The following is a 24,558-nucleotide window of genomic DNA, read 5'->3' as shown; positions in this document are numbered from 1 at the left end:
AGGCTAGTCTCAGCTGCCTGCCGACCAGCGGCAACCTTTAAAGCACTCGGCTTCCACAGACACTGGTCTAAGTCTTTTCTGGGGATAGGGAGTTTCTATCAGAGGGCAGTTAGAGCTGGCGTTGGTGGCGCACGCCTTTAATGCCAGCACTCGGGAGGCAGAGGCAGGTGGATCTCTGTGAGTTCGAGGCCAGCCTGGTCTACAGAGCGAGTTCCAGGACAGCCTCCAAAACAATATAAAGAAACCCTGTCTTGAAAAACAAAACAAAACAAACAAAGGAACAAAAAAAAAAAAAAAAAAAAAAGAGGGCAGTTAGTCCCTGCAAGCAGCAGCCATCAGGACAGTGCCTCTCAACTGTTATGTTTCCCAAGTGCTTCCTGCCATCAAGACACAGCTTAGGACAGCTGGGTAGGTCCTGTCCTTTCTGATGACAACTCCAAACCAACATAGCCTCTTTTCTGCATCTGCCAGAGTTCCCTTCTTGTGGGCTGGAATGTACACACTACACCAAAGGTTGCACAGGGATGAATGACAAGTCCGATAAACAGGATTTCATCTCCTGGAGCTCCTGGACCTCATCGCTCTCAGGGCCACAGTGCACCAACAGGATCTTTTCTGCTTTCCGTATGGCATTCAGAGCTTCAGGCACTGCCAACCTGAACCAAGGGAGGAAAGCTGGTCAGTTCACTCACTCAGTCAAAACGAAAGCCGGCTTCTTTCTGGACAGAGGGCACAAAGGATCAAGTTCATTCCATCCTCCAGGGTCTATGGAGGGCACAAAGGGTTCACCATAACCTCTAGGACCTTACCATCTAAAGAGGTAGATAAGATAAGAAACTTTACAAGCACACTGCAAAGCAGAGTCTGAGGAAAGTGTGTGTGTGTGTGTGTGTGCGTGCGTGTGTGTGTGTGCGCGCATGCGTGTGCGTGAGACTCAAGGACCCTGAGAAAAGTGGGAAAATTTATGAAAGTTTTATACAGAGGTGTTCATTTTAGGGCACCTATGTCTCACCTGCCTGACTTTGTGTTTCCACGTTTGGATATTAGGTCCAAGCTTCAAACACTTTCCCTTAGCAATGCACACTAATGAGTTAGTTTTTTGGTTTTTTTTTTTTTTTTTTTTTGGTTTTTCGAGACAGGGTTTCTCTGTGGCTTTGGAGGCTGTCCTGGAACTTGCTCCGTAGACCAGGCTGGTCTTGAACTCACTGAGATCCGCCTGCCTCTGCCTCCCGAGTGCTGGCATTAAAGGTGTGCCCCACTGCCGCCCGGCACTAATGAGTTTTTAATACAGGCTGGAGGAATGGTATCCAACAGGAATACTATAATTGGGGACTATTTCATTTCAAGTGATCACAGTGGCAAAATTGGGTATAGAACCAGCCAGTTCATCAACTCTGCTCTTGTCTTTTTTTTCTTCTTCTGTGCAGTGCCAGGGATGGAACCCAGGGCCTTGTGCATGTAGGCAAGTGTGCTACAACTGAACCATCCCCTCAGCTTCCTATTTTACCTTTAAAGCAGCGAATCTTACCCGTGACGTAACTACTTGGTAACTCCGCAGTGGAGGCTGTTCTGTGCACTCGGGGTTAGCCTTTACCCACTAGATACTGGCAGTACCCTCCTTCAGACCATAAGAACCAAAACTGTCTCCAGACATTGGCCAATGCTATCTGAAGGCAGAATTCCTTCTGCTTGAAAACAACTGCTTTAAAAGGAATAGGACGCAAACTTGGGAAAAGGCAGAGGCCCTGGAGTTGGGAATGCTGGGAGTGAGCAAGCCAAGGGGTGATTAAGCCTAGAGGAATGCTAGAGGACGGGTGAGGCTGCCTGGAGCCCTCCCTGGGAAACTCAGTTGAGAACTGAGAGCTTTGGCCACATCTCTCGGGAGGAAATTCAAAGCTTAAAGCCTGTCAGTGAAGTAGAGGGCAAAGATCTGTCCTAAGGAGGAAACAGAAGAAAGGGTTTCAACGTCTGAAAATCACTGCAGCGAAGTCATCCACAGAAGCACCTAGCAAAAGGCAGAACAGGATGTGCCCAAGCCAAGCGCTAGGAAGAGGACCTACCCATTGAACAAGATTTGGGCTAGTTTGAAGAGTTCATGGCCAGTTTCAACACTGGATGGCCCATGGCGAGCTTCAACCACACGGACACTCTTCTGTACATGGGCAGCAGACGTTCGCCAGTCTCCTGTGAGAGAACAGTCTCATACAGAAGAGAGCCACCATCAGCCGAGGCTCTCAGGTACGGAAAGCGGAATGGAAGGGAGAGCCGCAACTGAGCGCAAGGCAGGGAGGAGGACTGCGGCTTACCTACGGCAGCATAGGCCTGGGCCAGGCTGTCTTCAATCTCCCCCACCACTGTGTGCTCTGCTGACAGGAAGCTCTCAGCAGCCTCCCGGCATCCCAATAACTGTTGAACGGCTTGCTCTATTGAGTCAAAGGAAAAATCTCACAACAGACAGAAACCTGGACATGAGTACCCAGTCAGGTTCTCTATCGGTTGGGCCAATTGGAAATGCCCTTTCCCTGAGTTAACAACCCAGCATTCCAGGAAAGGTGTAGTCTCTTATGCTTTCTCTTTCAGCAGGAAAAGGTGCTAGACGAGGCCTCCCCACATTTACCCAGGCTCCTTACGTCCATTTTCCTGTGTAACCACCTGTAATCGCTACTTCTCCTGGCTCTAGGCTAATGGTCAACTTCAGAATCTAGGCTAAACAGGTGAAACTCAGGGTCTAATAGCAAGTTTCACAAATCCCTTTCTGGAAAGAAAGGGCTCCCTCTCTCCCTGTCTCAGTGCTCACTCAGGCTAGCTATGTAAGCTCTCCCCTGAGCCACAGCGCCAGCCCAGAGCAGGATCCACTGCCACTGGGGGCAGAACAACCTTCCCAGGAGAGTCAGTCATCATGCTGGGAGTTAAGATAAATGACACGGGACTTCTGGACCCACACAAAGCTCATGGAAGTCAGAAAGTCTTTCCGGTGCTCGAGGTACTAGGACTAGCTGATGCAGTAGACACAGCTTAAACCATGTGGTAGTCTTTCAAGGACACTGACTACAGCTGGTTAGGGTTTGGTCTCACTGGCCTACATAGCCATCTTGTGGTTGGTGCTGGGATAATGAAATTCTAGTCCTCAATCATTTACTGAGGCCTATTCTTGAGTGGAAGGCGACAGCAGAATAAACAAAAGGAAAGGGGCTGGAAAACTGAGGCAGGAGCCAGTCTCACCTAGTTCACCATTTCTGAGAAGCTTCTGGGCCACGCAAACCTGCTGCTGAAGGTCCTGGAGGCGGGAAACCAGGTGGTCCCTGCTGACAGATTCTGTGCACGATTCGTTGTTGCAGCTCAGTACATCATTTCCCTGTGGAAGCCAGTTCTATCTTTATTCCTAAGCCAGAGCAGTTATCAGCATTGAGTGTTGCATGTATCTGAGCTACAGGGTGACTGACCTGATGGGGAAAAGGACTCCTCAATAACACACTGCAAACAAGGCCTGAGTGAAATTCTAGTGAAAGTAGTAGCTGATCCCACTCCAAGACTTAATTTTTGGACAGAAACAATATAGTTTGCAATCCTTTTTACCTCAGCAGCCCCTGATCTCTTTTTGCGAACAGGCCTTTTGAACATATATATACTGGTTATTTTTTAAAGCCATGAGAAAACCAATATAGAAATTTGGATGTGGCCACACATTACTGTAATAGTGGCACTTGGGAACTAGAAGATGATAAGTTTGAGGCCTGCCAGGGCTATGAAATGAGCTCCAGACGACCCTTGCAAGGGGAAAGGAAGATTGGAAGAAGAGAGGCGAAGAGAGGTATGGCTGAAAGGATAGAATCATCTTATTAAGAATCTATTGGAGGGGCTGGAGAAGTGGCTCAGCAGTTAAGAGCACGGGCTGCTCTCCCAGAGGACCTGGGATCAATTCCCAGCACTCACATGGCAGTTCACAACTCCCTGTAACTTTACTTCCAGGGGATCTGACATCTTCACAGAGACATACATGCAGGTAAAACACCAACACACATAAAATAAAAATAAATAATTAAGAAAGCCAGGTGTAGTTCTGCAAGCCTGTAAAAATCCCAGTACTCGGGAAGTTGGGGCAGGGGGCATCTCAAGTTTGAGGTCATCATGGACTAGGAAATGAATTCTAGGCTAGTTGGGTGTGGTGGTTTAAAAGAAAATGGTTCCCAAAGGGAGTGGCACTATTAGGAGGCATGGCCTTGTTGGAGGAAGTGTGTTACTGTGGGGGTGGGCTTTGAAGTCTCTTTTTTCAAGCTTCACTCAGTGTGACAGCCGACTTCCTGTTGCCTCTTAGCCAAGATGTAGGGCTCTCAGCTCCAGCACCACATCTGCCTGGACACCACCATGCTCCTGCCATGATGACCTCTGAACTGTAAGTGAGCCATCCCATGAAATGTTTTCTTTATAAGAGCTGCTGTGGGGGGCTGGAGAGATGGCTCAGCGGTTAAGAGCACTGACTGTTCTTCCAAAGGCCCTGAGTTCAATTCCCAGCAACCACATGAGCTCTGATGCCCTCTGCTGGCATGCAGGCAGAAGATTGTATGCATAGTAAATAAATAAAATATTGAAAAAACTTAAAAAAAAAAAGAGCTGCTGTGGCCATGGTGTCTCTTCACAGCAATTGCAACTCTAACCAAGACATTGGGGATACACAATGACACCTCGTCTCAAGAGAGCAAGAGTGAGGGGGAGAGCTAATGTGAAGGGTGCTAGGGCCCAGCACAGCGGTACACACCTTTAATCCCAGCACTTGGGAGGCAGAGGACAGGTGGACCTCTAGAATTCCAGGCCAGCTAAGGATACACAGTGAGACCCTGCCTAAAACAGATATCAAAACAGGAAGTGCTAGGTAAGGCCTCATATTTGACCCTGGGGTTACAATTTTAGCTTCTCAACACAAGCAATTCCACTTACAGTATTCCTAACAAGAAGGCCATCCTCTGGTAGTTGAGAAAATGTTTCACTTGATTATGAATATGGACTCCAGTGTCTACGCCATTATCTGGCAAGAGCAACCCAATCTCTCTAAGGATCTTTGTTCACTCTCTCACGGTCAATGCCCTTAGCTGAGGGGCTCAGATGCAGTTCCTCCCTCTGGGAAAACTATCTGGGTCTGATTTTCCCAGTTTCTGCATCAATGACAGACAATAAGACTTCTGCTTGGGCTGGGCGGTGGTGGCTCATGCCTTTAGTGCCAGAACTCTGGAGGCAGATGCAGGTGGATCTCTGTGAGTTCAAGTCCAGCTTGGTCTACAAAGCTACACAGAGAAACTCTGTCTCAAAAAACAAAAAAAAACAAAACAAAAAAAAGGATTTCTGCTCGAACTGACTTTGGACTGGTACATGTTTTCATCCTATTGGGCTGGGTGGACAAGGAGGCTGAGGTGGTGACAACCATCTTGTCACCATAAGAGAGAAGTATGTCTGATGAGCCTAAGTCAGAGGGAATAGGGTTGAGAAGACAGAAGATCTGGGTGCTGGTGATGTTATCTGAGCCCCCAGATTAAGCTGTATCTGAAACAGTGCTCTGGAATGTTGTTTTAATAGATGGGATTTCATGTGAGATTGGCCCCAGACTTGATATCCTTCTGCTTCAACTTTCTGGTGCTGGGGGTTTTTAGGCATGAACCAAGTACCAGGTCTGATACAGACTTTTGATGGCTTATTTGAGCAAGTACATTTCTAGTTTTTTTCTCCTACTATGTCAAAATTAAACTTTGTGTCATTTGTAAGGAAAACATTACATCCAAGCTGACCCTGTGGTTGTTCACAGGGTCAGACAACATGTTTAGATCATTTACTAAAATGGAAATGAAAATAGTGCTCTCTATAAAACCTGGGGGTTCTCCTAGTGACTCCTTTGTGCTAGAGCACTGACCTCTGGGAACTGAAGAGAAGATTTACCTGCATGAGCGCTCTGCACATGCTACAACAGAAGGCTTCCCACCTGGGCTCTGCAGCTGCTCTGAGCGTCTCAGTGTGACAGGCTGGACACCTGCAGTCAAAGAAGTACTGAGAACTCAGCTTCTGCTGCCTCTCAGCAACACCCATCCAGCTCTCATGAGGCCCTGGAGAGAGAAGATCACCCACAGTTACTACTCATATCAAGAGAGTCATAGCCTACAGCAGACGGGCTGGGATATACACCACGTGACTGAAATGATGGAACTGGGTTGGGGTTTTGGCTCAGTGACAGACAGTAGTGTATGTGAGGTTGGGCACTATCCTATTATCTCAAAAGAAACAACAACACATGGGTGGAAGTGGATAAGCTTCAAGCTGCTGGGGCAGGAAGAGAAAGAAGCTGAGAAGATAGGCAGTGGACAGGGAGGCAGCATTGAGAGATGCTCACTGTCCTCACTGGCCTAAGGATGCATTGCCTTTTCCAGGAAAAACACAGGGTGAGTGGAGGCACGGCTCAGTGCCTGCTCATTCCCGTCCACTTTTCCTTTTCAGGTGGTGCAGGGCAGGGCAGTGGAAAGAAAGGCTGGCTCACCATAGCAGTGCACAATCTCTTGTCCTTTTCTGATCTGCCGTGCTGCCCGGATGGTGGCCACAGTGCTATTGAAGGACACACTCGTGTTGGGGCTGCATGAGTGGTTCAGGAGGCTGACAACAGGGAAGATGCCTGTGGCAAGGCGTACCTGCCTGCTGTTGGTAATGATGTTCTCTTTAGACCCTGAAAGTGCAAGAACAGAGGAAACATACATCAGGACATCTGTCCTGTCCTTACCATCTATTCTCAGAAGATGAACTGAGCAGCTGGGCCTGAAGCCCATCTGAGTCATGGCTCCGCAGCCGGATCCAATATAAATCAGATGGAACATGACTCATAGCAAACTCTGGTCCCCAGGAAGCAAAGTGAATGAGTACACAAAAAGTCCTCTGGAACCTAACCATTATGCCTGTATGTCACTCAAAAATCCCAACATTAGAATTTATGAAAAATCATCAAAAAGGGATTATCAGCAGGGCACTTCTAGAGTTTCATAATGTTCATCCCTGAGATTATCTTCCCAAATTTTTAAAGTCTGGGTGCTTTTGTTTTACTGGTCTTTGGTTCGTTACTGGAGTAAGTGTCCTAGTTAGTGTAGCATACTTTATGTATGCCTTAATGTGTATAAAAGCCCACAGTCTTCTTCATCCTGCCCTTTGTCTAATCTTTTTGGAAACCTCTCTGCAGTCTCATGTAAGCAAACTGTCTGCATTTGTTGTACTTAAGGCAGTCTTATGTCCCAGACAAGCTCACTGCAGTACACTCAGCCAATTCACAACCTGCAGATACGGAAGGAAGAAAAAGGGCCTCTAGGCAGCGATGCTGGTCTGCATGAACTCCCACTCACGCATATGTGAGCTTTTCACACTTGTGTGTACAGCTATGGTCATGTTATGTTTCTGCTGCTATGGCAAAGTCAATTTTAAAAAAAGCAAAGGAAAGGTAAGCTGACTGATGCATGCTTGTAATCCTAGCATTTGAGAGGCTAGGACAAGACGATCAGCTTGGGCCACAAAACTGATCCTGGCCCAAACGAAACAAAACAAAACAAAATCAAAACCAAAACAAGCAGCAAAAGAGGCATTAGGGAGGTTTCCCTCCATTATTCCCTACACCCCAAAAGTTAACGGTGGTCAAGGCTTTAGCAAAAGGACCTGTGGGTTACATGTAAGATCCAAACTCTAACAGCCTACATGCTCTTCAAACAAAATGCTAATTGATTTGGTTTTAGAGTTTCTCAGGCCAAAGAAGTTCAGAAGCAGAGAACTAACATGTAAGAATATATGGTAGGGATTTCTGACAATGGCAGGTCAGAAAGATGGTGATAGAGGAGGCAGACAAAACCCCGTTCCTACACAAGTCTCGTCACACGTGGACACCTCACTTAACCAGAGGCTCCTAGAAGGACTGCATACCTACAAGGGTTTTTGTAATAGCCCAGCATAAGCCAGGAATAGGCATGATATCATATTTCCAATAAGCTGGTTGAAATGTGAAAAAACACTGATACTTAAAGGAAAACAGTCTTCTAAAAAACTGGGAAATCATTGGATAACTGTGGTGTCACTGTACATGTGCCAAAAATCTCAACTAGTTGTTTATCAGAGAAGTAACTAGTCTGGATATAAATGTAATGAACAAAGAAAACACCATGAGCCATCATGTAAAAATGTTTTACAAAGGAAAAACTAAATATGAGAATTATGTTGTTTTTCTGTAGACAATTCTATTATCTGTTGCTATGGGGGACAAGCATAGGACATGTAAATACAATTCACAGGGAATCCAAATGACTCAATTTTAGTCAATAGTTCTACAAACTGCATTAAAATCTTTCATCAGTGCTTCTCCTATGCTTAGCTGATTTGAGTCCCTCTCTGGCTTCCAATGCCTACCTTCTGGAATATGTGCTAATGAGCAGTGAAAATGCTAAAAGGTAGGCAGCAGGAAGGAGCGGTACAGGGCACGAACAATTTGTCGTCTGAATAATCAGCGTCTGCATAATTAAAAGTTGACTTGCATTCTCAACTACTGATAACTGGCAGTCTGTATTAGAACAGTTGCTAAAATTTTCTCAGAAGAAAATGATTGCACCCAGTGAGTAATGTCAGCATCGTGAATTATTTATAGATTCTCCTCCAGCAGGAGTAGGCTCAGGAACTGAGTGGGGTATTGGTGTCAGAGTTGAATGTCTCTCTAATTATTTCTAAAAAATTGAGTATTGATTTTTAAAAATTACTCAATATTTTGCATTAGTCATCTATTAGTGTAGATAATAGGAAGAGAGGGTATGTACGCACCTTATCAACCAAATTTAATGGGTGACATTTTGTATATAAAAAAATAAGTGTGAGTGATTCTCTAGCAAAAGTGAACCTTGAATTTAGAAATGTCCCTGGCACATTTCAAATGGGCTCTAAGTAAAAGAAAAACAACGAAAGACTCATTTGTACTTCTAGGACATAGCTACCCTGATAAACAGTCTGCAAAATGAGAAGTGTATGTATCAAGACCAAATGTGGAAGTACACCAAAGGGCAGTCAGCTGACTCAAGACCACACAAAGCTTCATCAAGGCTTGTTAAGACATGAATCCAGGTGCAAAACAGATATGTCCTTCCCACGGGAACAGAAGCACACAGCCCTATACCGAGAATATCATCAGTGACCAGACCTATCCCTTGAGATGGGAACAAAGAGAGGTTTTTGAGGAACTTTGATTAAAAAGAATTTATGCAAAGATAATAACATACATTTTTATAGGTTTTGTCAAAGTCTATCCTAGTTAACACTTTAATCCTTCTTCTGTGCCACTAATGAAACAGCTGCTAATGAAATTCAATGAGAACACTAAACTGGGAGGTGTTGGAACCCAAAAGAAACAATAAAAGGGATATAACGAGATTAGAACTATGAATAGACTAAAACAGAATTAGACAGTAAAAAAATGAAAGCGAACATTGCTGGTAGCATGTAACTGGTACGACTCACCTGGAGGGCAAATTTGCAGAACGTATCAAATGCCTTAAAAATGTTCCTATGGAAATATTCTTAGCACTTAGATTGTTTCTATTATAAAAAACCAATTAAAGTTACAAAAAGAATACATGGTAGTTATACCAAAGTTAGAAACGGAAAATTACAGAGACAAGGACTATCATCTAAAATCCAACCAGGCAGGTCCAATGTTTCGACGTGTTGTCTTTGCAGTGGCCCCCCTTCTAGTTCTGTGTATAGAATTATTACTGTTACTATTATTTGGACAGGATTTTGCTATGTAGTCCAAATTGGCCTTAAGCTTACCATCCTCCTGCCTCAGGCTCATGAGTGCTGAGATTGTAGGCATGGGACATCATACTTGGTATATGGAATTTTTAAAATAATTTGTGACAAGGACACATGGTGATTTGTAAGTTACTTCTTTTCACATAATATGTGATGGCCATTAAAAAAACACTCTGCCCTAAAATGCATTAAAAATGTAATTAAAAAGCAAACCAACTATCTTAGTTGGGGCTTCTATTGTTGAGATAAAACACCGTGACCAAAAGCTACCTGGGGAGAGAAGGCTTATTTCCTCTTACAACTCTCAAGTGACATGCCTTTACTGAGCAAAGTCAGGGCAGGAACTCAAGGCAGGAACCTGGAGACAGGAACTGATGTAGAAGCCATAGAGCAATGCTGCTTTCCGGTTTGCTCAGCCTGTTTTTATATACCCTTGTGATCTGTGCCCATACACATCAATCATTAATCAGACTTACCTACAGGTCAATCTTATACAGTCCTTTTCTTCCAAGACATACCTAGGTTTGCACCAAGTTAACAAAAACTGACATCAACAAAATGACTGCCAATCTCATAAGCAAAATGGCATCTTGATTTAAGTTCTGTAGAGAGGGTATAAGCTGGCCATGTTTTATCATAATTATTTGCTTGTGCGTATTTATAAAGTTTCATCAAGAGGCTGTGGGTGTAGCTCAGTTGCTAGGCAAGCACGAGGTTCTGTGTTTGATGTTTAACATTGCATATAGCCAGAACAAAACAAATATATATGGAATGCATGGTTGTGGTGATATTTTGTTTATGAGTTAATAAATAAAGCTTGCCTAAAGATCAGAGTGCAAAGTTAGCCACACTAGTTAGCCACAGAGGTCAGGCAGTGGTGATACACACCTTTGATCCCAGCATTTGTGAGACAGAGGCAGACAGATCTGTTAGTTCAAGGCCACCCTGAACTTGAAATTGATCCAGCCTACAAGAGAAACAGAGCTCACACAAAGGTGATCTTAGCACTTGGGATCCCAGGCTTTTAATACCAGCATTAGAGAGGAATACAAGGTGGGAGGAGACAGGAGCTCAGTGCAATCTGAGGTTCCGTGGATCGCCCCTTTGGTCTGAACATTGGTAGAATGAGAGCTCTCTAGTGGCCCGCTGCTTTGCTTCTCTGATCTTCAGCTTTAACCTCAATATCTGTCTCTGGATTTTTATTATTTGTGATAGTCACAAGGTAAACTCTGCTGGGCATAGTAGTGCATCCAAGCACTTGGGAAGTAGAGGCAGGAGGTGTTTGAGTTCGAGGCCTTCCTCAGATATGTAAATGAGTTTCAGTCTGGGCTATGAGGGACTCTGCCTCAAAATTTTATTTTCAGTTAAGTATTATTATTTTATGTCTATGAATGCTTTGCTTGCATGTATGCACACAGTGCCCTCGAGGCCAGAAGGAATCAGATCCCCTGGAAATGGAGTTACAGACAGTTGTCAACTGCCATGTGGGTGCTGGGAATTGAATCCAGGTCCTCTGAAAGAGAAGCCAGTGTTCCTAACCACTGAGCTATCTCTACAGCCCCCTTAAGTTAAATATTAAAAAAAAAAAGGAGCTTCTAGGGTCTGAGCACAAGCAAAATAATCAGGCATATATTACATTTTTTCTTATTACACTTATTTGTTTTATTATCTATGTGTGTAGATTTGATGGCATGGGTGTGGAGGCTGATGAACAACTCTGGGGAGTCAGTTCTCTCCTTCTACCATGGGGAACCCTGGGATCAAGCTCAGGTCATCAGGCTTGGCAGGAGCAAGATTCTTTACAAGCTGAGCCATCTCACTGGCCATTAACAGTTACTATTTTTTTTTTTTTTTTGGTTTTACGAGACAGGGTTTCTCTGTATTGTTTTGGAGGCTGTCGGTCCAGCTTGGCCTCGAACTCACAGAGATCTGCCTGCCTCTGCCTCCCGAGTGCTGGGAACAGTTACTATTTTTATTTCACATAAGACTATCATACTCTGAATACTAGATTTTTTTCCACTTAGAAATAATGTCATGCATCTTTCTTTGTAGACTATCTTTTTTTTGGGCAGGCATCACACTTGTGTATTCCTCTTTCAGGGTCTGCATCAATCATCCAGTAGTTAGCATGGTTCCTGGGTGGCTGTGATAAGCAGGGCTCCTGGTGATCCTATCTTCTGATTTCTGACTGGGAGAGTGGCCCTCCAATGCGCTGTCAGTGAGAGAACAAATCCTATGGCATTTCTTAGCAGTTCAACATGGATTCTTCTATTCGTGTCTATTGGTTTCTACATAGAACATATAGCAAAAGACATGAATGAGGGGAAGACTCGGATGGGGAAGGAGATCTACACTTCGGCTTTCTCTGGGTATACCACTGCCAGGAACCTCCACATGTTCAGCTGTCCAGAAGCTCTTAAGTTTTATTTTTTTAAATTATTTTTCTTTGAGACAAGGTCTTACTGTATAGCCTTAGATAGCCTGTAATTCACAGACCAGGCTGGCCTTGAACTCACAGAGATTCACTTGTCTCTGTCCCAAGTGCTGGGATTAAAGGCATGCACTACCATGCTTTGTCTATTTTTTGAGAAAAGATCTTACTATACACCTTCTACTGGCTTTGAGTTTGGAATCCTTTTGCTTTATTCTCTCAAATACTAGCCAGTATGTCCATCATTGAAGACATACATACTTTTTGGTGTGTATGGAGTACATGTGAACACATGTGCATGTGGAGTCTGGAGGTTGATTTTGGGGGCCTTTATCAAATGTTTTTAATATTATCATGTATATTAGAGTACGTGTGCACATGTGCCATGGCACACACATCTGTTCTGTCCATCTACTTTAACGGAAATTCCAGGGATGAGACAAGGCTGTCAGGCAAGAACTCTCTCTTGTCTGTAAAATGAGGGTGGTACTGAGTGCCCAGATTATTATTTTTTAGACATTTTTGTCTGAATCTAGGGTTTACTGGCCAGGGCAAGGCTCATTAGGGATGAGTGAGGAAGGATCTAACTGCTTCCCTACATCACCAATGCCCAGCTTTTTACATGAGTGCTAGGGATCTGAACTCAGGTCCTCATGCTTGCCCAGTCAGCATTGTTCCAACTGAGCCATCCCCCCAATCCCTAGAGGCTCCTCATTTTTTTTTTTGTTTTTTGTTTTTTGAGACAGGGTTTCTCTGTATTGCTTTGGAGGCTGTCCTGGATCTCACTCTTGTGGATCAGGCTGGCCTTGAACTCACAGAGATACTCCTGCCTCTGCCTCATGAGTGCTGGGACTAAAGGCGTGCACCACCAATGCCTGGCAGAGGCTCCTCATTTTTTAAATTAAAAATTTATTGAGAAATGTTCTTACGTAGCCAAGGCCGACTTCAAACTTATTTATATAGCCAAGAAGGACTGAAGTTTCTCTTATTTCTACCTCACAAGTGCTGGTATACACCACCATACCCAGCATGTTTAACTTTTGACTCCCACAAGCTCCATATATATTTGTTTTGTCTTGTTTGAAACAGGGTCTCACAGTGTAGTCCTCACTGGTCTGGTACTTGCTGGCTCTTACTGGTCTTTTTGACAGGTCCTGACATATAGCCCTGACTGGCCTGGGATTTGCGGCAGACCAAGTAGGCCTCAAACCTGTGGTTATTCTCCTGGTTCTGCCTCTTGAGTGCTAGGATTAAAGTTGTGTACCACCAAATCCATACATTCTAACAGACTGGAGCTGTATGTGAGCCACTCCAGTTAAATGTTGTCTTTATGACAGTTGCCATAGTCATGCTATCTCTTCACAGCAATAGAAACCCTAACTAAGGCATACCTGAAACAGGCTCTCCTTGCTCTTCAGTGCTGTGTATGCCAAGTCAGCTGACCCAGGAGCTTTCAGGAATCTCCTGTCTCTTCCTCCTATCTAGTTAGAGGAGCACTGAATTACAGACGACCTTACTTTACCCAGCTTTATGTGGTTCTGGGATCTGAAAGGTTCTCGCTTTCATGGCAGCATTCTACCCACTGAGCCGTCTTCACAGCTGTTTTTTGTTTCTAATGGTTAAGTAGTTGAAACCAAACCCAGCATAACTCTGAGTGTGGAGAATTACAAACATTTAGATTTCAGAGTCTATAATGAACATGGACTGAAATCAGGGCAGGCTCACGTTTGCACAGCTGTTTGCAGGCTACAGGGCAGAGGTGCAGTTGCAACACGGTATATGTCCTGCAAATCCTAAAATGTTTATACCATTTGGTATTTCACAGAAAGTTTGTGACTTCTGATTTACGGGATACAAGTTTTGATAGATAGATATATCTGCCAAATCCCCAGGTTATTATGTAATATTGGTTTCTAGATCCTTAATATATGTGCCCAGTCAAAGCCAGAATGGCACACTAAATTTTCTCACAACAATGGAGTTTTTGCCAAGCTCCATCTTGTACACTTAGCCATTTTTGTTTTATAGACACAATCTCTGTTTCTGAGAGCTAACACTAATAATATATTTCAGTATGGAAAGTTTCCTTTATAAAAATAAAATGCTTTGATTTATTAGATATCTTACTTTGAGTTCTGCTATTTTATATTAACACTAATACCCTGGCTTACTTGTGAGTTTTTACTTTTTTTCCATGTTTGAGGTTTATTGGTAGGGTGTGGAAAGAGGGGATGGGTTGTGAAGGGCTGGTGGGTAGCCTTGGAAAGGGAAGTGGTGGGAGGAGAGAGAGAGGGAGAGGGAGAGAGCTGAGGAGAGAAGAAGAGGAGGAGAGCTACTTGTGCCCATGTTAATGTGGTGTCTGGCATCTGTAAGCTCAGCAAGTTTAGGGCAAGATGAGACATAGAAATGGAATAAATGGCTTGGAGGTGATATATGATGTATTGGGGCAGAAACAAGAGAGATTCTGCCTCAGAAACAGGTAGGAGAAACTCAGCTACTAAAGAGCTGTCTCCTAACCTGTACACATGGTTCAGCCTTCACACAGCCTCTGTCTGTCTTTCTCACACACAAAAGTTTAAAGAGCTTTTTATCCTAGAATGAATGGAGGTTTACACCATTTCAAAAATTACTAGTACACTGTGCCACCATGTAAATAGTGTTCTTATTTTAAAAACACAGAGGACCTCAAAAAAGAGAGAGGTAACCACTTACACTGTAGAGATTTTGGATACCCCAGTATTTATTTATTTATTCTGTGTGAGCGGGAACACATTGGTCATGTGAGTATGAAGGTGAGAGGACAACTTGTGTAGAAAGAGTTGGCTCTCTTCTTTTACCACGTGGGTCCTGAGGATATAGCTCAGGTCCTCAAGCTCACTTCATCAGCACACTGACATTAGAATGATACAGAAAAGATCACCACAGTCCCTGTGCAAGGATGACATGCAAATTCATGAAGTGTTCCATATTTTATTTTAGCTGGGTGGTGGTGGTACACGCCTTTAATCCTAGCACACAGTAGGTAGAGACAGGTGGATCTGAGTTTGAGACCAGCCTGGTCTACAGAGTTCCAGAACAGCTAGGACTACACAGAGAAACCCTGTCTCTAAAAACCAAAAAGCAAACCAAACCAAACCAAGGCAAAAACAACTCATGTCTTGAGGTTTAGAGGCAAGCACCTACTAGCTAAGCCTTCTTTCTGGCCCAGATTTGGATGTTTTTGTAGCAGTGGCTCAAAGAGTCAAAGAAGGCAGAAAAGAAAACAGAGACTAACTTGAAACAATTAGGACCATAGGCCAGACAAACACTAGTTTTCAAATGCCATTGATTTAAGATGGGGAAATGATCTATGACCCAAAGAATGCCCACATACTGTGTAATTTGGCAGCTGAATTAAGATCTGTAGACATATACACAAAAAAGGACAGCAAAATCTGGACAATGTCACGTGAGAAGTCTGAAGAGTAAGCTTCTATAGTTTAGTGAGGCTGACCGTGCTAATCTGTCAATAAATCTTAAGTTTTATCTACTTTCTTCCCATTTAGCAGCATTAACTAGCAAAGGAGATGGGGAGATGGCCCAGCAGTTAAGGGTACTTGCTGCTCTTCCAAAGGACCTGGGTTTGATTCCCAGGACTCATATGGTGCTTCATTAGTGTCTGTAACTCCAGTTTCAGGGTATCTGGTGCCCTCTTCTGGCCTCCACAGACATATACAAAAACCTCATATACATATAAATACATACATACATACATATTAAATAAAATAAATCTTTTGGATTGTTAAGTTTGAGACAGGGTCTCTCTATAAGTTCTGGATGTCTCTTGCTATGTAGACAGGATGGCCTCCAGTTCACAAAGAGCCTCAGACCTCTGTTTCCCAAATGTTGGGATTAAAGGAGTGTGCCACCACACTCGGCAAAAAAACAAAGCAAAACAAAAAAACTTAAACAGCACTTTCTCCCCTCTCCCCCCCTTGCATGTATATGTGTGGTGTTTGTACATGTGGGCTTACCCATGGAGGCCAGCAACTTATGCTAGATTAAATTGTATTTTCCTTGATCACTCACTCTCCATCCCATACATTGAGCCTGGGTCTTTTCCTTAAACCCAGAATTCACCAATCTGGCTATTCTGGTTAGCTAGCTTGTTCTAGGGATCCTGTTCAGCTCAATTGTGATGGAATCACAGGCAGGCTGCCATGCCTGCTCAGCATCTGCCTGGGTGGTAAGGATCTGAACTCTCGTCCTCATGCTTGCATAGCAGGTGTATCACCACTGAACCATCTTCCCAGTCCTTCAAAGACATTCTTTTAGAACATGAAGATCACTCAATAAAAATATTGGAAATGGCTGGGAGATGGCTGAGGAAGGAAAGGCACCTGCTGCCAAGCCTGGCCACCTGAGTTTGATCCCTAGGGCACACATAGTGGGAGAGAACTAACTCCTGTGGCTGTGACACACATACCACACAGAAAATTGATAAAAGTTTTAAAATATTTTAGTTTGCAAATTTTAATTAATTAGTTAATTAACATTATTATCAGTTTTGAGACATGATCTCACTATGTTGCCTTGGATGGTGGGGATCTTGCTATATAGATCAAGTTGGCCTTGAATTCAGAGATCTACTGCCTCTGCCTCCCGAGTGCTGAGATTAAAGGCATGAGTCAACACCACCTGGCTCTAGCTTCTTAAATTTTTAACAGACAGGGTGTCATGTAGCCCAGACTAACCTAAAACCTGCTATATAGCCGAGGCTGGCTGTCTCAACCTCCTAATCATCCTGTCTCCATCTCCCAAACTATGGAATTACATCCAAAACAATATAGAGAAACCCTGTCTCGTAAAACCAAAAAAAAAAAAAAAAAAAAAAAAAAAAAAAAAGATAGCTGTGTTTTCCTTTTAGGTCATTGATTCATTCGATGCTAGTGTTCCTTTATATTTTCTCCTTAAATATTAGCTCTAGAAAAACCAATAATGGGACTGGAGAGATGGCTCAGTGGTTAAGAGCAGTGGCTGCTCTTTCAGAGGTCCTGAGTTCAATTCCCAGCAACCACATGGCAGCTCACAACCATGTATAATGAAATCTGGTGCTCTCTTCTGGCGTGCAGGCATACATGCAGACAGAACTCTGTATATACAATAAATAAATAAAAAGAAAAATTGATGGGTAGTGGTGGTCTATGCCTTTAATCCTAGTACTGGGGAGGCAGAGGCAGGGGGATCTCTGTGAGTTCGAGTCCAGTCTACAAGAGCTAGTTCCAGGACAGGCTCCAAAGCTACGCAGAGAAACCCTGTCTTCAAAAACCAAAAAAGAAAAAAAAAAAAAAAAAAAAAAAGGAAAACCCAATAATGTAAGGCAAAACTCCGGTCCTGTCTTACCTGTGTGCCTTATGGAGGTTATGGCCTGAGCATTGCACTGCAGTTGCAGCACGTGTCGTAGCATGGCTACTCCCCAGATAGTCAAATCTGCACACAATCCTGGAGTCACTGCTTCCAACCTGGAGGACTTTAAGTGCATGGCTGGGGCCTGTAAGCTGGCCGCTCTGAGCTGCCTGCACAGTGCAGAGACACTGATGGCACAGATGAATTTGTGTTCTGGGCTATGTTTTTCAGTATGAGGCAAAAGGCTGAAGACAGCATTATAATTACTTTTGTATTCCCCATGGACATTACATCCAGGAATTGGGATGTCACCTATTATGCTGTTCTTCTCACTCTCCTCCTGATTTGTACAATGAAGTGTCTTGTTTTCAGGTATGCAGATGTCTTTGCTACCAGTCTCCTCACAAAGTATCCTTACAATTCTGTCAACATCTTCAAATCTGGTTAGAAGAGTTATCCTCAGGGCAACTTGGCAGAAGACCCCAAGTGTGAGAAGCAGCCCCCCTAGAGGACACTCTGTGCTATGGTAGTACTCCCACGCCTTCTGCATACATTCTTGGCTGCAATACCTGGCATAGCTGCAGCCTCCACAGGGTACTGTGGCCAAAGTGTGCTTCAGACATCGGTGACAGTAGAGGTCTCCATTGGTAACTCTGGTGTCCCACTTGTTCTCTAGGCCATAATGCAGTGGGGGCATTTCTCCTGGGTTAAGGACACTTACAAAAGCACCTTCCCTCACCAGGAGCTCTCCTGGGAGAATGTCTTTTGTGGCAACTAGATGGCGGCCTTTCAAAGGGTCTGTGTGTAAGCTGACAGAGGGTGATGCCCCAGAAATCTGTTTGTTCTCTTCCCCCAGGGCCATATCCTCAAAGGCTCTGGTGAGAGCTGCTGGGAAGGTTTCTGGGAGATTCTCCTTCTCCTGTATCTTCATTTTCATTTTCAGGTGGTGGAGGTTCCTCTGCAGAATCTGATAAGAGGAAGGTACCAGCGTTGCCTTGGCAGCAAGGCTGCTTTCAAGATCAGTGATGGTTTGCCTCGCCTCCTGTAGTCTCCCCAGGTTCACCAGGCACTCTGCCTTACGCAGAATCATCTTGGGTTGCAGTCTTTCAGGATACCCATGCATACCTGCTCTCACTATGTCTTTAAGACATGCCTGAAAACAAAAAGGAAATTCCAGGATGACTCTTGGTTTCTACTCTTCCATACGTACTGAAAACTGGAAAACCACAGGCACATAAAGGGTCATAAAAGAGGACAACTTCAACGGAGAGCTTAGGCCTTAAATTACATCCTCTGTTCTGCTTCCTGGTCTTTCCTTTTTATCTTTTCCCCTCCTTTTCTCCCCCTTCATTTCCTTCCCCTCCTTTCTTCTTCCTGTCCTTATGCTGGGGATTGATTTCAGGCCCGGTGTCATCATTATTAGAAGTTAAACAGACAACCAATATAGGGAGGTGATAAAGGGATAAACGCTTCCTACGTTCTTCTAAACCCATCCTTAGGAGTCTAGTCTTTCTTCTGTAGGACCCAGAGTCAGATTCTTGGATCTTTTTTTCATTATTTAAAGAATATTTTGTTATTTTCTGTAATCAAACTCATGTAGCTAAGACTCTGAATATTTAATACAGTGCATTACATCTGTATAAATGGAAAAATTAAGTTTAACATGTCTAGACCAATATGGCTGTTGATTCCTGTACAATGCCAATTTAACATGGTAAACTAGGATTTTTCCCCCCAGTTCACAGCACAGCTAAAGCTTCCCAAAATTGAAATTATGTGTGTATGTGTGTGTATGTATATGTAGATATATTAAAAGTTAAATAATGGCAGTATGTTACTCATTAATAGCAACAACAGCAGCTTTTCCAGGTTCTGTAGCCATCTGAACAAAGTCAGAGACATCTTGCACACTCCATTAAAAAAAGAAAAAAGAAATCCCAGATTATTGGATTTTTGTTTTTCAGTTTTTAGTAGAAACTCTGATTGGACATATTAACTACATAGCCTAGAGTAGCAACAAACACACCGCACACCTCAGCCTTCTACATGCTAGGATATAGTTGTATACTAACATGCCCAGATAGATCTTGCTCTTCTACTTTACTGTGAAGGGCAGTGAGTGTGAACATGTGACTATCCCAATAGTCCTCGATTCTAGTGTATAACTGAATTTATGTAGAAATCACACATGGGTGGAATGATATTTTAGAGCTTGTCCTTAGGGTTCTCTACTATACATTTCAAAGAGCTTATGGGTACCTTCCTAAAACCTAGATCTGTCATTTTGTCATTTCCTGACTTAAACTCCAAGGACATAATGCTCCACTGTTGTTTTTGCTGCTGTTGCAGCAATTAGGGGATGAGAAGAAAACCTTTTACTTTCATACTCTCAATGTTTACTGTAGAAGAGCTGTAATAAGAGGGATAATCTTAAGCATGTCCTACTTATTTAATTCCTTCTTTTAAACTGTTATTTTATGTGTATGTGTTTTGCCTGTATATATGTCTGTGCACCAAATGCCTGCATGGTGCCTACAGGCAGATGAGGAAGTTGGATCCCCTAGACATGGCATTACATCCTGTTGTGAGCCACCATGTGGGTGCTGGGAATCAAACTCAGATCCTCTGAAAGAGCAGCCAGTGCTCTTAACCACTGAGAATCTCTCCAGTCCTCAAACCCTGCTTCTTCAGAAGAAACAAATGAACACACTAATATCCTGACATACTTGGAATCTAAAGTACCATTAGCGACACATCTGACTGATACAGACATAGAGAAGTGTTGACCTATAGGATCCAGTCCATGCCCTGTGGACAGTGCCATAGCTTTTTCTTGTCAACTACTACGATTCTTCATAGTCACCTGTGAGACGTGACATGAGTCAGAGGAATGAGTTTGGGGATATTAGTGTTTCCAAGCTAACTAACTTTGGTGTGTGCAGAAGAAACAGATAGGACCTCATCTTCCATAGCGGTCACAGGGAAGACACCAGGTAACTCGATACTCACTTCATACTGACCCAGGTGAAAGAGGGCCGCAGAACGATTGGCATAGCACAGTGAAATATCCTCAGTGTTAGGCCTTGAATTCGACACTCCCTGAAAAACAATGAGTTGATCAAAGGAACAAATGGGAAGTAGCATTTCTAATCTTTTCTGATAATGAGGGATCTACTACTAAAGACTGAAAGGAATTGAAAAAAAATTACTGAACCTTAATAATCCTTCTGTACACTGTGTGAATATATGTCACTAGGAATGGTTTAATAAACAAGCTGACTGGTCAATAGATGAACAGGTTACAGTTAGGTGGGAAAGCCAAACTGAGAATGATGGGATGAGGAAGGGTGGAGTCTGGAGTAGCCAGCAAGCCAGAAAACAAGTTGGACACAAAAAATGTGATAGAGGTAAAAGCCACAGGCCTCAGGGCAGCACATGGATTAGTAGAAATTGGTTAAGTTGTAAGAGCTAGTTAGTAACAAGCCTGAGTTATTGGCCCAGCATTTATACTTTATATTAAGTCTCTGAGTCAGTTATTTGAGAAGGAGCAGGCAGTAGAAACAGGAAAACTCCACCTACAGAACCTTTCTGTTCTAGCCACTTCTCTTTTATTTTTACCTTTTAGCAAACCTCTGAAGATCAATGAGAAAATAAAGATGCAACATTGAATATAATAGCATCAAACACAGCTTCTACCACATGTACCAGTTTATCTAGACTGACCTTGAACTCACTCTGTCACCCAGGCAGACCTTGAGTTTATGATCCCACTGTCTTAATTTCCCAAGTAGTTGGGATTACAGGCCTGTGCCACCAGGTCCAGTGGAAATGGACCAAACTTTTTTTAAAAAGTTTTTGTCATGTAAACATGAAGACCTGAGTTTGTCTCCAGCATTCTAAAGACTTATTTATTATGCATACACTGTTCTACTTAGATACCAGAAGAGAGCACCAGATCTCATTACAGATGGTTGTGAGCCACCATGTGGTTGCTGGGAATTTAACTCAGGACCTCTGGAAGAACAGACAGTGCTCTTAACCTTTGAGCCATCTCTCTAGCCCTAGAGCTAACTGTTTTATTTTAACAAGTTTTGAAAGCTCAAAAACAAGTCAATAAAAATATGTAAATGATATGAACATACATTTGTCCTTATGGGACATACAAATTACTCTTTGCTTTTTTGTTTGAGACAAGTTCTCTCTGTGTAGTCCTGACTGTCCTGGAGCTCACTATGTAGACTAGCACTGGGATTAAAGGTGTATACCACTTGGGAGGCAGAGGCAGGCAGAACTCTGAGTTCTAGGCTAGCTGAAATACTTCTTCACCAATCAATTTGTCAAAGAAGAATAAAATCAACAACTGACTGACTACTTGACAAAAGAGTGTGACAATGGGCACTCTCATTATGTTGCTAGTGACAGTATATACTAGTCTGATAACTAGTGATATAATTTAGAAATTTGTAGTAAATGTTTTGGAGTAGAATGCTAGGCTTAAAAACCAGAGCTTCATGCATGCTAGGTAAGCATTATAACACTGATCTATGTCCTCAATTCTAAAAAAAAAAAAAAAAAAATACACACACACACACACACACATTTGTTTGTTTTTCGAAACAGGGTTTATCTATGTAGCCCTGGCTGTCCTGTAGACCAGGATGGCCTTGAACTTATGGGGCTGGAAATGAGGTTAGACTAGGGAACAAAAAGAGTAATCACACTATATATTTTTGCAATTTTGAAATTTAACTATATTAACACATTTTGTAACCTCAAAATAAAGATATAATTCTAACAAAATATTAATATATAATAATAGCCAGTGTTGCTTAAGATATGAAGAAATGAGCATTCTCATATTCTGCCAGAAGGGATGTTAATAGTTCCTTCCTGGAGAACAAGTTAGCATCAGCATCAAAGGCTTGAAGATACTCCTTCTGACCCAGCACTTTACCCTTCTACTAATTCATCCTAAACAGAAGTCAGTTGTATGTAAATATTTATACAGAGAGATGCCTATTACAGCATCATAAGGCCAAATAATATGTCAATATTAGATGTTAAATTAAGTACATTTCTTCTCTGTAATAGAACACTGAGTTAGCTATGGAAAATTACTTGGAGCAGAAAATTTAATACCATGAGAAAATGGGTACAATAAATTGTTGAAGGTAAAGAGCAGGTTACAAAACAGTAAGTGCAGCATTATCCCAATTTTGTAAAAGAAAAACACATTCTCACAGGAGAAAGGCTGGCTGGCTGGGTCTAAGTAAAAATGTTAACAGTACTTATCGCTGGTTATGCCTTTTATTTTACTCTTTATACTTCCCTATATTTTACAAAGTAACATTTATTACTTTTGCAGGCAAAAACAACAAGCATTACTTTAAAAAGAAAGAAAATAGCAGCTCTCTATAAAATTGCAAAGTACTGTAATCACCAAAATATCAGCTTTGTAAAATAGGAAGTGCATCCCTCTCTCCATCCAACAAACCTTCATCTTTTTCCTTCTTGAGACAGGGTCTCATGTAGCCAGGCTGATGTCAAACTCATTCTAGAGCTCACATTAAAAGTTTCATTTTATTTTTAAAATTTTGTGAATCTGTGAGTGTGGGTGCCTGTGGAAGCCAGAAGAGGGTTTTGGATTCCCTGAAGTAGGGGAACCAGCGTATGCCATGGTCTTTGCAAGAGCAGCAAGTGCTTGAGCTCTGAACGTCTCTCCAGCCCCTCCTTTCTTATTTTCCCTGACAACTTTCCATGGGATCACATTTAGGATGTAAAGGCATAAAACCGAAGCCAAATACTTTATTTACACCATTACAAAGTAGAGTTTTTATGTTTGTGGAGTGGCTGTTGCAGCTGTGACAGTTTTTGGAAAATTAATTCCAAGGGTGCAGAGAGATATAATACTCTCACTTCCAGTACTGGGAATCAAACCTTGGGCTTCACCTATGATGGCAAGTGGTATAACATGGAGCTACACCTCTCTCCCTGCTCAGATAGGGTCTCATACAGTTCAGGCTAGCCTCAAACTTGTTACAACGCTAAGACTGTCCTTTAACTCCTGATCTTCCTTCCTCCCTGAAACCTGGATTACAGGAGTATGCTAACATGCTAGACTCACCCACTCTTTTACTATATAAGATCACAGATCAAGAGTCTGACATAGTCTTGCTTTAAGCCCATATAGATCTCTGAAAAAGCAATAGAAGGAATTTTCTCAGGTCAGTAAGAGTAACAGTGTTAAAAGCCATGAGTCTGCTTCAAAATCTAGCTTGGTGGGGCTGGAGAGACGGCTCAGCAGTTAAGAACACTGGTTGCACTTATAGAGGACATGGGTTTGATTCCCAGAACCCAAATGGTGGCTCACAACAGTCTGTAATTCTAGTCCCAGGGGATTTAATGCCCTCTTCTGGCCTCCTCAGGCACCATGCACACATGTGGTGCACAGTTATACACGTAGGCAAAAACCTATATACATAAAATAATTTAAAAATATAGCTTGGTCATGGTTAGTGTAATGTAAAATATCCATTGACTGTCACTAATAATAATATATTAACTGATGGTCCAGGCAGTAGTTGCCCACACAAGCAGATCTCTGTGAGTTCGAGGCTAGCCAGGGCTACGCAGAGAAACCCTGTCTCAAAAACAAAACAAAAAAACCAAAATAAACAAAATAACAAAACGAAACAAAATATGTTAACTGATGACCAATGAAATCTAGTTTGGCTGGCCTATGGCAAATCCACTTATTTTCTTTTCATTCTGATTGTTTATTTTATTGACACATGATCTCACTACATAGCCTTGGCTGGACTGGAGCTTGCTATGTAGATCTTGATGACCTTGAACTTATAGAGATCTTCCTGTCTCTGCTTCCTGAGTGTTGAAAATAAAGGCAAGTACCACCACACCCAGCCTAAGTTAGTATGGTGGTA

General features: G+C 42.7%; 1 protein-coding gene and 1 pseudogene across 2 annotated transcripts in view; one reads left to right on the top strand and one right to left on the bottom strand.

The window, feature by feature from the left end:
- Positions 1-276: 276 nt before the first annotated feature.
- The window catches only part of Smyd4 (SET and MYND domain containing 4), a 49,057-nt gene continuing 24,775 nt past the window's right edge, over positions 277-24,558 (bottom strand). For both annotated transcript variants that reach the window (XM_040749145.1, XM_040749146.1), the window contains 8 exons: positions 20,627-20,716; positions 17,615-18,770; positions 6,518-6,700; positions 5,926-6,089; positions 3,223-3,355; positions 2,307-2,423; positions 2,061-2,184; positions 277-656 (listed from right to left, as the gene is read on the bottom strand). In XM_040749145.1, the coding sequence (XP_040605079.1) occupies positions 503-656; positions 2,061-2,184; positions 2,307-2,423; positions 3,223-3,355; positions 5,926-6,089; positions 6,518-6,700; positions 17,615-18,770; positions 20,627-20,716 (2,121 nt within the window). In that variant the 3' untranslated portion in view covers positions 277-502. The remainder of the gene's footprint in view (positions 657-2,060; positions 2,185-2,306; positions 2,424-3,222; positions 3,356-5,925; positions 6,090-6,517; positions 6,701-17,614; positions 18,771-20,626; positions 20,717-24,558) is intronic.
- LOC121141614 lies at positions 15,105-15,205 on the top strand (annotated as a pseudogene).

This window comes from Mesocricetus auratus, unplaced genomic scaffold, assembly GCF_017639785.1.
Source record: "Mesocricetus auratus isolate SY011 unplaced genomic scaffold, BCM_Maur_2.0 Super-Scaffold_100007, whole genome shotgun sequence".
In the NCBI taxonomy this organism is placed as follows: Eukaryota; Metazoa; Chordata; class Mammalia; order Rodentia; family Cricetidae; genus Mesocricetus; species Mesocricetus auratus.
Note: the sequence above shows the minus strand (reverse complement) of the source record. Positions and strands in the feature narration are given on the sequence as shown.